The 14,172-nt window shown below is 36.5% G+C and overlaps 1 protein-coding gene across 1 annotated transcript; it reads right to left on the bottom strand.

The window, feature by feature from the left end:
* Positions 1 to 6,556: 6,556 nt before the first annotated feature.
* Positions 6,557 to 9,888, bottom strand: LOC148268847 (uncharacterized). The gene is made up of 6 exons (XM_088212201.1): positions 9,801 to 9,888; positions 9,355 to 9,594; positions 9,071 to 9,128; positions 8,872 to 8,983; positions 8,266 to 8,391; positions 6,557 to 6,622 (listed from the first exon to the last, which is right to left on the bottom strand). The coding sequence occupies exons 1-6, from the start codon at positions 9,886 to 9,888 to the stop codon at positions 6,557 to 6,559; spliced, it is 690 nt and encodes a 229-aa protein (XP_088068327.1).
* Between the last annotated feature and the right edge of the window lie 4,284 nt (positions 9,889 to 14,172).

The raw sequence follows: 14,172 nt of genomic DNA on the forward strand, positions 1-14,172 counted from the left end.
GAGGAGTTGGGATCAACTTATTGGGTAAGTCGTGGCGTCTTTGTTTTCTTCATTATAATTTTCCTAATTCTTGTTTTTGCATGCCAAATAATTGGTTGTAGATTCAAGTAGAGGGAGGAGTTAATTAAGCAATAAGTTTTTGAATTGCATACGGTAGGTTGAGGTTTCAAGAGTCAAAATGGTCCTTCCCATAGCCTCCAGTGTAAGGTGGTACTAGAGCTTAGGCTCTTAGTGAACCTGTTATCTTTAAATTACTTTAGCATTCTTGTTAATTAATTAACATTCAAATTTATTTAATTGTTAATTCTTCTTGTATTCCTGTTGAATTCATAATTATTTGTTTAATTTAGGTGGTTGTGTTTCTACCATAGTAAAAAAATACAAAATCCAAAAACCCAAAAATATCTCAATTACAGTCCATAAGGCAATTGACATGGTGTTTACATTCTTGCATTCAAAAGCATAGTAATTGCCTTGTAAAACCTTTGAAGAGTCAAAGGCAGAGTAAATCACCTACTCAGTACACGTGAAAACTTTTAGTTTTCATTATGTTGCATAAAATAAAAAGGAAGAAACTTGATCATTGGTAGAGCATAATCGATATTGGATAATATAATTAAGATACACCTTTTGGTTATATCCATCAAAATTGATCAGATTTCTACGTTGTGAGTCCATAATGTCTTTTTTGTGATCTAAGTTTCTATTATTTCATTGTGCTTTTGTTCTATTACATATCTAAATGACTAATTGTTCCTAGTTACTTAGTGTATAAATAAAAGCCCACCAATCCTCCTTATGTGTGCTTATTTTTGAGCTTATGTAGAAATCATATTTCTTTTGGATTCTTTATGTTAGAAAGCTAACGCACAGGTCCTGATATAAGTGAATCCGATTCAAAATACTCAACTCGACAGAAAAAGCTGTAGTTTAAGAGATTGTGAGCTAAAAACGAGCGAAGTTGAGGGTGAGTTTAATTATTTTCACAAACCTTTGTCTTTGCAGGGACTTCACTATGTCTCACCAAAGCGCCAACAGTAGACCCATCACTATGGAAGAAAAGATCATGGATATGTTTACCCAATTAAGCATCTATGACATCCCAAGTGCTAATTAAGGTAAATGGGTGTTAGATACAGATTCAGATTGAGAATAACAAGTGCATGATAATATTTATGCAGCGGAATCAAACTTTAACAAATTCCTTACATATATATATATAATGTTCCAAATACATACATTACTAAGGCCAAAAATGGCTACAAAATATAAAACAAATGGGTCACTTCTTTCACTATGCTACTGAAATTCATCAAAGTGCGAAAACAAACATGCACTTAGACTTGTGGATCTACAGGATCCTTATAGACTTTCAAGGATAGGTCTACCTGCAGGTTCTCATTTTCTTCCTCATCTGGGGAGAGGGGATGGAAAGAGTGAGTTCTATATACTCAGTGAGAAAAACGGTATTAAATTAACATCGTAAGATTTTAAAAGTTTATTATTTTTCTTATCGTTCAGCTTCCTTATTTACCTAACTCATCATTAGGAAAAAATCATTTATTTGAAAATCAAAATAGTACGTTAGTACAGAAAATCAAATATAAATATATCATGCCAAATAATAGAGAAAATCAAATAAATCATGAAATGCACATATTTTTCGTGTCATGTTTCGCGAAGCCATTACAAATTTCCATCTCTGAGGGCAGATACAGATATAGATTTTCAACTGCCCAAGTAGAATGACCAGATCAGATACAGATACGGTAATTTGCTCAGGACCACTTCCAGTTGGCCAAACCATGGTACGATCTATGACCATGGTTGTATCAACCATAGTGGTCCTAAATATAGTTTATAGTCACGACATTACTTGGCTACGAGTGACCTCTACAGATAGTGCGAAATCACTCTCGTTAGAGGGTACACCGTCATCCACTAGGAGTAGTCTTCTTATATCTTTCCAGACCAAATAGGGAAGGGAAAAACAGAAACCCCGAAGGACAAGAAGAACAGATACCCCTAGGAGATAAAAAGTCTAACGAGACACTTGATGCAATATGCATGTCAATATAGATACACTTCGGACCAGACAGGCTTCATTCCACTTTTCTCTTTTTCTTTTTCTTTTATTTAATTTTATTATCATGAACTACATATTACATTTATTATATATAAATTTATTAAGTGTCAGTAAATCACACAGCATGCTTGAAGATCATAACAATTCGACTTATTTGAATACAAAGGCATGCAAAACATACAAAATAACTATCATATTAAATTTACTTATCTAAAAATACTCCTTAAGACGTCGAAAGTAATATTAAATCCTTATCGAAACCTCGATGTTTTCTTCTTCACTGTTTTTTCTTTCTTTATCTTCTTTTCTAACTAATTTACTATATCTCTCTCTCTCTAAACCTATGAAAAATAGAAAAAATGGAAGTATAGAGAAGAAGGGAATGGAGAGGGCAATTTATAGAATTTTAGAATCGTTGGATTCATGTCAAGTGGGAAATCTGGTGAAGAGATAGGAGAAAAAGATTATTGGCATGAAAAACGAGGAAAGAAATTTTCCTCCACCAGTGGTAGTGGCACACTGCCCAAGGCAGTAGCAGAGCCCTGCCCGAGGTAGCAGAGCCCAACCGGCGTGCTACAAGCTAGCCTACAAGCGCACAATCCTGTTGTCGCGCGCGTAGGGGCTAGCCTGTTCATGCGCAGGGCCTTGATGCACTAGGTGCCGCACGTACAGGCCTACTACGCACAAGTCCCATACGTGCAGGGCTTATCCGCACAGGCCTGCTACGTAGACCGCCCGCCTGCATGCAACAGGATGTGCGCGTAAGTCCTGACCCCTCGCCGTGTGCGCGAATGGGACGTGTGCGCAGTGCAAATATCCTGTGTGTGCATGCGTGCATGTGGAGGGGACATGCGCGTTGTGCGCCTGTCCCATGCATGCTAGCGTGTGGATGGGATTTGCGCGCTGTGCACACGCGCACGGCCAGTATGCATGAATGTGCCTGCATAGAGTGCCCAACACTGACGCGAGCAACCGTTTTCTTGCTGGATTTTTTTCGCGAGTAGGTTTTCTCCCGTTTTGCCATTTTTTGATTTTTTTTCTAAATTTTTCTTTTGAAATAAAATAAAATAATTTAAAATAATTTAAAACAAAATAAAATAAAATAAAAATAAATAAAAAATAAAAAATAAAAAAAATTAAAATCACATATCTCAAGAGCAGCGTAAATTAATTTAAATTTAAGGCGGCCAAAAGTCTGAATAAATAGAATTTCTAAATCATTTTAACACAGTGATAGGCGGGGTGTTATAGTGTCTAAATGGGAAACGTCATAGACATGTTTACCCAATTAAGTGTCCAAATAGGAGACATGACTACATGAATAGATCATCTAGAATGAGGAGGCCATCGCAGTCGTGCACGACGCCACGTAATGCATGATAAAACAAGGTCTTGGGATAATGATGTTGATGATCGAGAGGGAGGTCGCCGAGAAGAGGTGGATGAAGATCTCCATGATTTCAAATTGTAGGTACCAACCTTTCAAGGGAAGAATGATCTCGAGGCCTGCCTCGATTAGTAATAAAAGATCAATCACATTTTTAATTGTTGTAATTACAGTAAGGAAAAGAAGCTCAAGTTGGCAACACTTGGATTTACTAAATATGCCTCAATCTGGTGGGATTAATTAGTTGCTCTCAGAGAACGAGATGGAGATACACGAGTCACCACCTAGAGAGAGTTAAGATCCATCATGAGAAAATGTTTTGTACCAGCCCATTTTGAAAAAAAAAAACATGAACCTGAAGTGACAGCGCCTGACTTAGGGCTTAGGATTGTGGAAGAGTATTACAATGAGATGGAAATAATCATGATTCGAGATAGGGTTGAAGAACACCTAGCAACCACCATGGCTTGGTTATTAGAATGCAAGAATAAAGAGATTGCCAATATCTTTGAACTATAAAATTATTTTGACCTTGAAGAAATAGTACATAAGACTATTAAGATTGAGAGGTAGTTGAAAGGTAGAGGAACTACTAGAGGGTTTTTCAGTGCCACCCCTCAAACTACTCAAATATTGGTTTAAATGGATAAAAATAAGAAAGTTGACGACAAAAAGTGCAAGCAACCTTCCAACAGCCCAGTAGGTAACCCTAAGGCACTGGTTGCAAGACAAAGCACTATTAAGTATTTCAAGTGTTTAGAGGTTGGGCATATTGCATCCTAATGTCCCAATCAACATGTTATAATCCTAACGATTGATGGGGATATCATCAGCGATTGTGAAAGTGATAAAAAATACATGCCATCATTTGGATCTAGCAAAGAGAGTATTGTTATGCCAGTAAAGGAAGATGTGTTTATGGCTTAATGAACTCTGAATATGCAGGTCAAGTTAAAGGACACAAATTAGAGAGAGACCATCTTCCACTCAAGATGCTTGGTTAACGAAAAGATCTTTAGTGTGATTATTGATGGGGATAGTTGTACTAATGTTGCCAGTACTTTACTAGTTAACAGGGCAGGGCTGACTTGTATACCGTACCCTAATCCCTATAAGCTACACTGGTTAGATAATGTAATGAGATTAGTATCACCAAACAAGTACGAGTTTTGTTTTCTGTTGGTAGATATAAGGATGAAATATTGTGCGATGTTGTTCCTATGCAAGCAGTGCATTTATTGCTAGGAAGATCATGGCAATATGACAAAGATGTTAGTCATGAGGGTGGAAAGAATTAACATTCCATATGCATGGGAGGTCTTTAATATTTTGCTTAGTCTCTTTGTCCTTAGAAGAGAAAGTTTTTGAAAATACATATTCAAGGAGGAATCCTCTCGAACAAGGGGGAATGATGTGATAATAACTAAGAAAAAGGCCAATAATGATCAGTAGGATTCTTTGATCAATGAAGGGCGAAAAAGACTAAACAACAGTAAAGTTCTTGGACATATCCGCAAGTATTCTCGAATAAACGATGATCAAATTGAATCCATCTAGGTACAAGCCCAAAACAGTAAATCTGCATTAATTACACCTGGACTTCGATTTAAGAAGGAACAGAATCAGAAAATAGGGAAATGAGGAAGCCCAAAACATGGTCTGAGTATGGATACCCATGGCCTACACATGTGTGGGTCTTCATACATGGGAAATATGGCCCCCACACATGCAGACACATCACCTACATGGTCACGCACATGGGACGTGCACGCAGCAATGCCTGCATGCCCCATAGCGTGTACACAAATGTGCGAGGAGCTACCTGCATACGCAACCAGCCCACATGTGTGGACAAATAGCCCCACATGCCCAACGCGCGTAGGAAGCATGTAACATCCCAGATACCTGGTGGGGTAAAAAAGAGCCTAATAACAGAAACAGATACAAATAAAATAAATAAAATATATACAACAAAAAATAGAAATCTCTTACAAAAAAATCAAGGGTTCGTTTAATACGTGAGACCAAGAGTTGGCTACCAAAATATGAATATACAAAAGAGAGAGTCATTTTAATAATTGTAAATTGGTGTCATGAGTGTGCGGACAAAATAAAGCACTCGTAATCATCCTAAAGATCTAAAAAGGGATCCAAACAAGATTCAAGGGTTAACTGAATGAGCGAATCATCACTTCCATCATCTGAGAGCTATAGATTAGGGTGAGTTTCATAAACTCAATAAGAAAAATAGTATTTAAACTACATAGCTAAGGTTTATAAAAGTGATTAATTTTTATAATAAAATAACTTATCTCAAAAATCTTGATAGGGTGAGTTCAATTCAAATATTTAGAAAAGACTGTTATTTTTTTTAGAAAAAACATATGGACATTATCAACATATCGAATAATAAAGGCAGAAAAAGTATAGAGTCAATCATAAACAAGCATTGTAATAAAAACTAATTGAACCAAACAAGAACATAATAAAATAGAAGAACCATCATACAAAATCATCATAGAGTATCAACAATTATCCTACTCCGTTCCAACATATATTCACTAGGGGCATAGGAGATCTCCAACTGCCACTATGAATGACCAAAATAGTTCTATTTCCATATTGGGTCAGTTCTATATCCATATTGAGTATAATCTATGACACGATCGTATGTCGTCACTGTGGCCCTATATATCATATCATGTATCCACTTTCATAAGATGGAACACCAATTATTCATAGGGACCGACTAACCAACATTTCATATTTAGAATAGAGAGAGACAGAAACTGCTTAGAGATAATAGTTAAACAAATTTTTAATTTTTCCTCTTTCATAGTCAATGTTCATTCATACTAATCAAGCGTTTAGAACCCGGTGGGATCTAAATACATATCCGGCCCAAGACCCATTTACTTGGACTTGACCTTCCGGTTATCCTCTTGAGCCAAGGCCCACTAGAATAACCCTCTTCGCCAAACCAAATGGTGAGGCGAGGAGCCAACCCATATGCATTTTCAATCATCATGTTTCGGTGTGTCATGCTTAATATTTCCATAATTTACATTTAGATAAACAAATAGTCAATCACCATAAAGATTTATGCATTCAAAATCATCATGCTCAACAATTCCATATTCCATATTGAACTAAACAATAGTCAATCATCTTAGGAAATTCATGCATAAAAAATCATTCAACATTTAAATTTATATTTCTAGAAAATGCACTTAGAAATATAAGAAAAAATACCAACAAAATCTCTTACCATAACCATAGTTTGATTTATCTTCAATTCCTTACAACAAGGCCATAAGATGGCAGTTAAATACAAGGTAGAATCCTTACAAGAATCCTCATCAGAGTGCAGAGTAACTATTATGCTCGAATTATGTCTTAGAGTATTATCAAGAGTCTGGAATTGGGTCTATTTGGACTCCAAGAGGTGACTTAGAGAGCAAACCCTTAACTTTCCCAACACCTAGGGAGGCATGGATTAAGAATGAGTTCCTTGTAAACTTAGTAAGGAAAACAGTATTTGAGATCACATGACTTTTAAAGAGTAAGCAATTTAAATAAAAAAATTATATCTTTTACCTTCGGGTTTTGCCCCAGAATGAAGTCATTTAATCATATGGAAAATGGTTGTCTTTATGAAAATCATATGCACAGGTATTCAACCTTTTCTTCCTAAAAACCTCCTCTTTTTTCTCTCTAAAAGTCTTTTTTCTTTCTTTCTCTAAACTTTGGAAAAGTGAAGAGGGAATAATGGTGTGGAGGAAATAGAGAGGAAGGGGTTTAAATAGAAAAAAAAAGGCCAAATTTGAGTCACTTGGTGGAAATCAGTGAAGTAGAGTGAAAGGGTGGATTTGAGGCCCACCAAGTATGGCCAAAAGAAGAAAAGAAAGACCAATAGTGGCCATTGACTAAGGGATAAGGTTGTCCCTTCGGTGACAGCGCACAGCTGTGCGCTGTCACAAGCGACTGCGCCACATACTGTGCTCGCGCAGGCTACCTGTCGTACTTGCATACGCATTGTGTTGTGCATTGTGCACACAGTCGCGTACGTATTGCACACATAGTCGCACGTGCAAGCGTGCGTAGTGCATGGGCAAGCATGCGCAGTGCACGGGCCTACCCAATGTGGGCTGTCCACAATCGTTAAGCCTAGGGCCATGGGCTGTGTTTTCCTAAACCGTTTATCTTCTTCTTCATTTATCTCCTAAAATTTCAGTTAATTTGGATAAAAATTTGGAAAACTAATTAAAATAAAAGAGCTTAAAATTTCAGTAAAAATTTTATACGACCGAAGGCCTAAAATATCATAGTTTTAAAATTCGTTAACCGCTAAAAGTTAGGGCGTTACATCTCCCCACCTAATAAAAATTTAGTCCTCCAAATTTACAAGAGCTTTTTAAAACAAGTCGAGATATAAATCTTGCATCTCTTTTTCATCCTTTCATGTCGCCTCTTCTTGAGTGTGGTGCTACTAGTATACCTTGACCATGGAAACTTCTCGATCACATATCATCTCCTCAGCCCATTCGATGATCTCCATAGGATATGATGCATAAGTGTTGTCCGAATAGATAAGGGTTCTTAGAGGCAGAATGTTGTGGGATGGGTTACAGAGATATTTTGGAATCATGAAAATATTAAAAATATCGTGCAGGGTAGTATACCTAAGGGTCAGAGCAGGACTATATGCTATGGGGCCTATACATTCTGAAATTTTTAGGGGTCCAACGAATTGATAACTTAGTCTTATTATCTGCCCGTCATGCTCTCCTACCTTGCATGGCAAAACCTTGAAGTAGACGTGGTCATTGATTGCAAACTCTAAGGGCCATCTCCAATTGTTTGCGTAGCTCTTCTGGCGATTCATAGCTGCGAGGAGGTGTCTCCAGATAGTGTTAACCTTTGTAAAAACTCTATAAACATAGTCTCACTCAAGAAGGTGTCTATTTCCAACCTCATTGCGACTTGTTAAGGATCGACAAGGTCTACCATAGAGGGCCTCGAAGGAAGTCATGTCAAGGCTAGATTAGTGATAGTTGTTGTAAGTGAACTCATAGAGGGATAGGTGTTGATCCCAATAGCTATCGAAATCCAAAGTGCATGCGCGTAAAATGTCTTTCAGGGTGAAGATAATCTACTCAATTTAACTAGCAGTGTGAGAATATTCAGTAGTGTTAAGGTTCAAACTATAACCGATAGTTTTCTGGAAGGTATGTGGTGTGAAATGAGGTCCCTGTCTAACACCATAGAGGTAGGAATGTCATGAAGTAGGAAAACATCTTCAACAAATAGTCATAGTTGAATAAGTGGTCCTAATGGCAAGGAAGTGAGTTGTCTTGGTCAGTTGATCTATAATGATCCAAATGGCATCATGGTTTACATCAATCTTGGTTAGTCCCGTGATGAATTCCATAGAAACGTGTTCCCACTTCCATTCGGGGATAGGAAGATTTTGTAAAAGACCACAGAGCATCAGATGCTTGGCCCTGATCCTTTGACACATGGGTCATCAGAAGACGTATTCAGTGATATCCTTCTTCATACTGGGCTACTAGTATTGGCGTTTCAGATTGCAGTACATTCTGGTGCTATTGGGATGGATGGGTAGCTTGGACTCATGTATCTCCCTTAGAATATCTGCTCAGAGCAATGGGTTTTTAGGTATCCAAATTCAATTATAGAACCAATATAGTCCATCGTTAGTCACTGTGAAGTGACCATTGCTGCTACTATTACCCATCGAGCAAAATTTATTCCTATGCACCAGAATCTCTAGGTTTGTTGCCTGAGCTTCCCAAAGTCTGCCAAGGACGTTAGGTTCCCGTATTTATGCATGATAGATATAATGGCCACATTAACTCACTTGAAGTTCTTGAATCGTCTCTAGCATCTTCCACTTGGATATCAGTAGTCATTTCAACAAGACTCATTTTTTTTTTATCAAGGCCATCATCGAGTTTTCTTCCCCTACTGGGATGTCGTAAGACTGCACAATCATGATCTTTCAAAAGATCTGTCCAATATTCCCCTCTCTTAGTCCATTCCTCATTGGAGAATATTTGCTTTAGCCTTTCATGATTGGTGTAAATCTCGAAGGTTTGGCCTTACAGATAATGATGCCATATTTTTAAAGGATAAACAATGGCAACGAGCTCAAGGTCATCATAGGTGTAGTCACGCTCATATGCCTTTAATTGCCTAAATCCACAAGCTATAACTCGGCCTTGTTGTACAAGCATACTCTTCAATCCTATATGGGATGCGTTGCTTTATATTCGAAGGTAGTTGTTGTTGTTAAGAAAGACTAACATCTAGCAGTGGAAAGTGGATGCTTAATCTCCAAAATGCTTCCTTCACATTCGAGATCCCAATTGAAGTAGAATCCTTTCTTGACCATGTTCGTTAAAGAAGCATAAATGCGAGAAAGATCCCAGATGAAGGGCCAATATACCTAACCCATCTCAAAAATATATAAACATCATTGTTGTTGATAGGTTGGCCCAAGTAGATGATGTTCTCAATCACAGCCGTATCATTGGAAACCCCTTCACTAGAAACCATATGGCCAAGAAAGGAAGGAGGTCTAGTCCATCCAGAAAGCACTTTTTGAACTTGGCATACAGACGGTGCTGATGAAGAGTTTCCAGCACATGAGTGAGGTGGTAAGCGTGGTCTTAGGAGTTCCTCAAGTATACCATTATATCATGATGTCGACAAGAACATACTAGTCTAGGATAGGTTCAAAAATCTAGTTCATGAGGTCCGAGAATATTTGTAACATCCTGAATCTTTGCAATTTCGTGTACCATAAAAAACCTTTATTAATTTGGGTTCTAATGGTCATTTCAAATTTCTATTGGTAATTAATTTCTTCATATTTTAAATTATTAATATTTTTACATTTTAATTTTTATCATGTTTTATTTTATTAAATATGGCATTTATTTATTTAAAATATTTAAATTTGATTTTCATCTTTAATTTATAATTATGAATTTTTAAAAAGGTAAAATAAAAATAGGTATTTGTTTATTAAAATTATGAGTTTATCTTTAAATTATATTTTTGAATTTTAAAAAAAAGAGAATGAAAAGAGAGAAGAGAAAGACAAGAAAAGAAAACCAAAAATAAAAAAGAGAAAGGATCTCCCCCATACCATGGCATGCTCCCCCATACCCCCTTTAATTTATATTTTTAAATTTTAAAAGAATAAGACAATAGTAAAAAGAAAGAAAAGAAAGAAAAACTAAAAAGGTGGATAAAGTCTTCCCCATACCCAGCCCCGTACCTCCCCATATTCCCCCCACTCTGCGGGTCCCACAGACACCCCTACCTCACTCACCTTTACTCTTCTTTCTTGGATGCTTGCCATCTGGCACACATCCAAGCTTCCTCCATGCCTGTTTAAAGGTTCTCTTCTTCCTCATTTCACGCACTTCATTTTTTCTTCCATTTTCACGTTTTAGATAGAGATTAGAGTGAAAAAGAGGAAATTCTAGAGTAAGAAAGAAGTAAGAAAGAAGGAGAAAAAGTAGGAGTTTAAGGAGCTTGACCAAGTAATGCTAAAAGTTATTTCCTCCACTTTTTAAAGGCTAAGTCAACTCGGTTACGGTAAGAGATTCTTTGGTATTTTCATCTCTATTTCTAAGTGCTCTTTTTACTTAATTAATTTGGTGATTTATTTTTTATAATCGTTCATGATAAATGTGTCATAATAACAATTTGAGATACATGTGGGATTCGCCTTTTGTCTTACCATTGATAATGGTAAAGAGGGTTGTTCTAAGGAGCTCCAGTTTTAAATAATATCCTAATGGTCAAATCCGGATATAATGGCTTTTGGCCAAACATGCTGTTGAACCCCCATCGAGTTTTGGATGTGATAGTGTGTTGTATGACTATGATACATGAATTCCTACAAGGATTGATATTTGGTATTATTAAACATGTTGGTTTGATGTATAAGTCTCTATGGTGTTTGATCATTGTTTAAACATGAAAATATTAAACACAATGCATGGAAATATGATAATTAGAAACTACATACGGGTTTGTCCCTTCACCTTACCTTAGTAATGGTGAAGCTCTTTATTCTAGTGGACCTTGATTCAAGCAAACGATCCAAAGGTCAAGTCCGAGTAAAATGGGCCTTCGGGCCGAATATGTAGAATGAGCCTTCAAGCCAAACATGAGTCTTTAAGCTAGATTTGTGAAAAAAGGGCCTATGGGTCGGATAAGTTATGGAATCCCTGTGGATTCATAAACGATTGCATTAAACATGTAGTATGCATATAAAAAGAATACGATATTGTTGTGAGCATGAAATAAACAAATGGAAAGAAAGAAGAAATTCGTTTGGATGTTATCTCTGAGGTGTTTCTATTTCTCCCTCCTCTAAATAAGTGTTGGTGAACCGCTCACTGTGATGATCGATGTTCCCTCTAACAAGAGAGGATACATATTAGACATATATAGGACCATCATGACGAATAGATTGCCATGGTTAGAGTCTAGATGGGGAAATGATAAGGACCAAAGGATGGGTTAGTGATTTATAGTAGTAATCGGGGATCCCTTCTGCCTTTAGTGGATAGATGTTGCAACGGTCTCGAGCGAAGGTTAGTAAAAGACTTAATAAAACCTAGTTGCAATTAAGGGTGCAGATCATAATTCGTATGATGATTCTTCTGCTTACTAAGTATTCTGTTCGTATTAGTTGAAACTCTATAATGGTTTGCATGATGCTTCTTTTGTTTACTGAGTATGTTGCTCGTACTAGTTGAATCTCTATAATAATTCGTACGATGCTTCTTCTATTTAATGAGTATGTTACTTATACTGGTTGAATTTTTATAATGATTCATACTATGCTTCTTTCATTTATTGAGTATGCTGCTCTTATTAGCTGAATCTCTCCTATGATTTGTACGATGATTCTTCTATTTAATGAGTATGTTATTCGTACTAATATAATCTCAATAATGATTCGTACGAAAATTCTTCTAATTACTGAGTATGTTGTTCATACTAATTAGATCTCTATAATGATTTTTACGATGATTCTTCTTATTACTAACTATGTTGCTCGTACCAGTTAAATCTCTATGATGATTTGTACGAAGATTCTTCTATTTACTGAGTATGTTATTCGTACTAATTGAATCTTTATGATGATTTGTACGATAGTTTTTCTATTTACTAAGTATGTTGCTCGTATTAGTTGAATCTCTATGATGATTTGTATGATGGTTATTCTATTACTGAATACACTGCTTGTAATAGTTAAATCTCCATGATGATTTATACGATGGTTCTTTTGTTTACTGAGTACGCTGCTTGTGATACTTGAATCTTGATGATGATTTGTATAATGGTTTTTCTATTTGTTGAGTACGTTGTTTGTTTGATTTCTATTGGATATCTGATACATTCAAATATGCCAAAAGTGATATAAATTGCATGCTTAGATGTTGAATAATGGTACTCAAAGCTTGGTTATGTAACTGTTTTACTGGATTTTCTTAATAAAGACAAAAGAGTTTTCTAAATAATTAAATATCTTCATCTTATGACGGTTTTCTGAGGTAAGAGAAATACAAAGTATTATTCAAATTATTTACTTTTTAAATCTATCAGTTTGAGGTGATAAGCAGTGTTAAAGTACAAGCTGGAACCAATAACTTCTTAGAAGCTATCCCAAAGGTGAGAAGTGAGACAAGGATCCATGTCTGAAACCATAGAAGCAGAAACACCATGGATTCGAACAATCTCCTCAACATATAACTAAGCTAACTTACTAGTTGAGTATGTGGTCTTGATAGTACTTAGTTAGTCTGTCCATAATGAACAAAATAGCATCGCAATATGAATTTATCCTTAGCAAACCAGTAATGAAGTTCATGGTCACGTGCTCCCATTTCCATTCGGGGATGGGGAGACCTTGCAAAAGGCCACCTAACCTCTAATGCTCTGTCTTGATCATTTGATAAGTGAGACACCGAGAGACATACTTAATAATATCCTTCATCATAGTAGGCCACCAGTAACGGTGCCTCAAATCTGGATACATCTTGGTACTCCCATGGTGGATGGACAACTTGAAAGCATGAGCCTCCTTCAGAACATATAATTTGAGATCAGGGTCATTTGGTACCCATATTTGATCTTAGAATCTAAACAATCCATCATCAGTTATTCTAAAATCACGGACTTCCTCGAAGGCAAACTTTTCAAGGTGCTTCAAAATCTCCTGATCCATCGTTTGGGCTTCCTAAATTCTCATGAAGAGTGTGGGCTAGATCTGAATCTGGGCAAGGTATGCACCATTGCCATAGTGGTTCAAGCAAAGACCTTTAATTGTCTCGAGCATCCTCCAATTAGAAGCCAACAAATGGCCCAACATGGTCGATTCCTCTAGTTAAGGGCATCTACAACTACATTACCCTTACCAAGATAGTATAAGATCTTACAGTCGTAGTTCTTCAAGAGATCCATCCAACACCTTTATCTCATGTTTAACTCCTTTTGGGAAAACATATACTCTAGACTTTTGTGATCAGTATAGATTTTAAAAATCTGACCATTCAGATAGTGGCGCCATGTATTTAAGACAAAGACAATAGTAGTAAGCATGAGGTCATGTGTGGGGTAGTTACGTTAATATGACTTCAATTGTCTAGAA

This window comes from Carica papaya, chromosome 2 (genome assembly GCF_054855325.1).
Source record: "Carica papaya isolate Zhongbai chromosome 2, ASM5485532v1, whole genome shotgun sequence".
Classification (NCBI taxonomy): domain Eukaryota; kingdom Viridiplantae; phylum Streptophyta; class Magnoliopsida; order Brassicales; family Caricaceae; genus Carica; species Carica papaya.

Bases quoted from the DNA above. Each gene is read 5' to 3' on its own strand.
- LOC148268847 (XM_088212201.1), bottom strand. From the start codon at position 9,888: ATGGTCAAGAAAGGATTCTACTTCAATTGGGATCTCGAATGTGAAGGA. The intron at 9,129-9,354 runs GTGAGTTAATGT...TGCTCTGAGCAG, and splicing joins AGACGATTCAAGAACTTCAA to ATATTCTAAGGGAGATACAT. The intron at 8,984-9,070 runs GTACTGCAATCT...CATGTGTCAAAG, and splicing joins CATCCCAATAGCACCAGAAT to GATCAGGGCCAAGCATCTGA.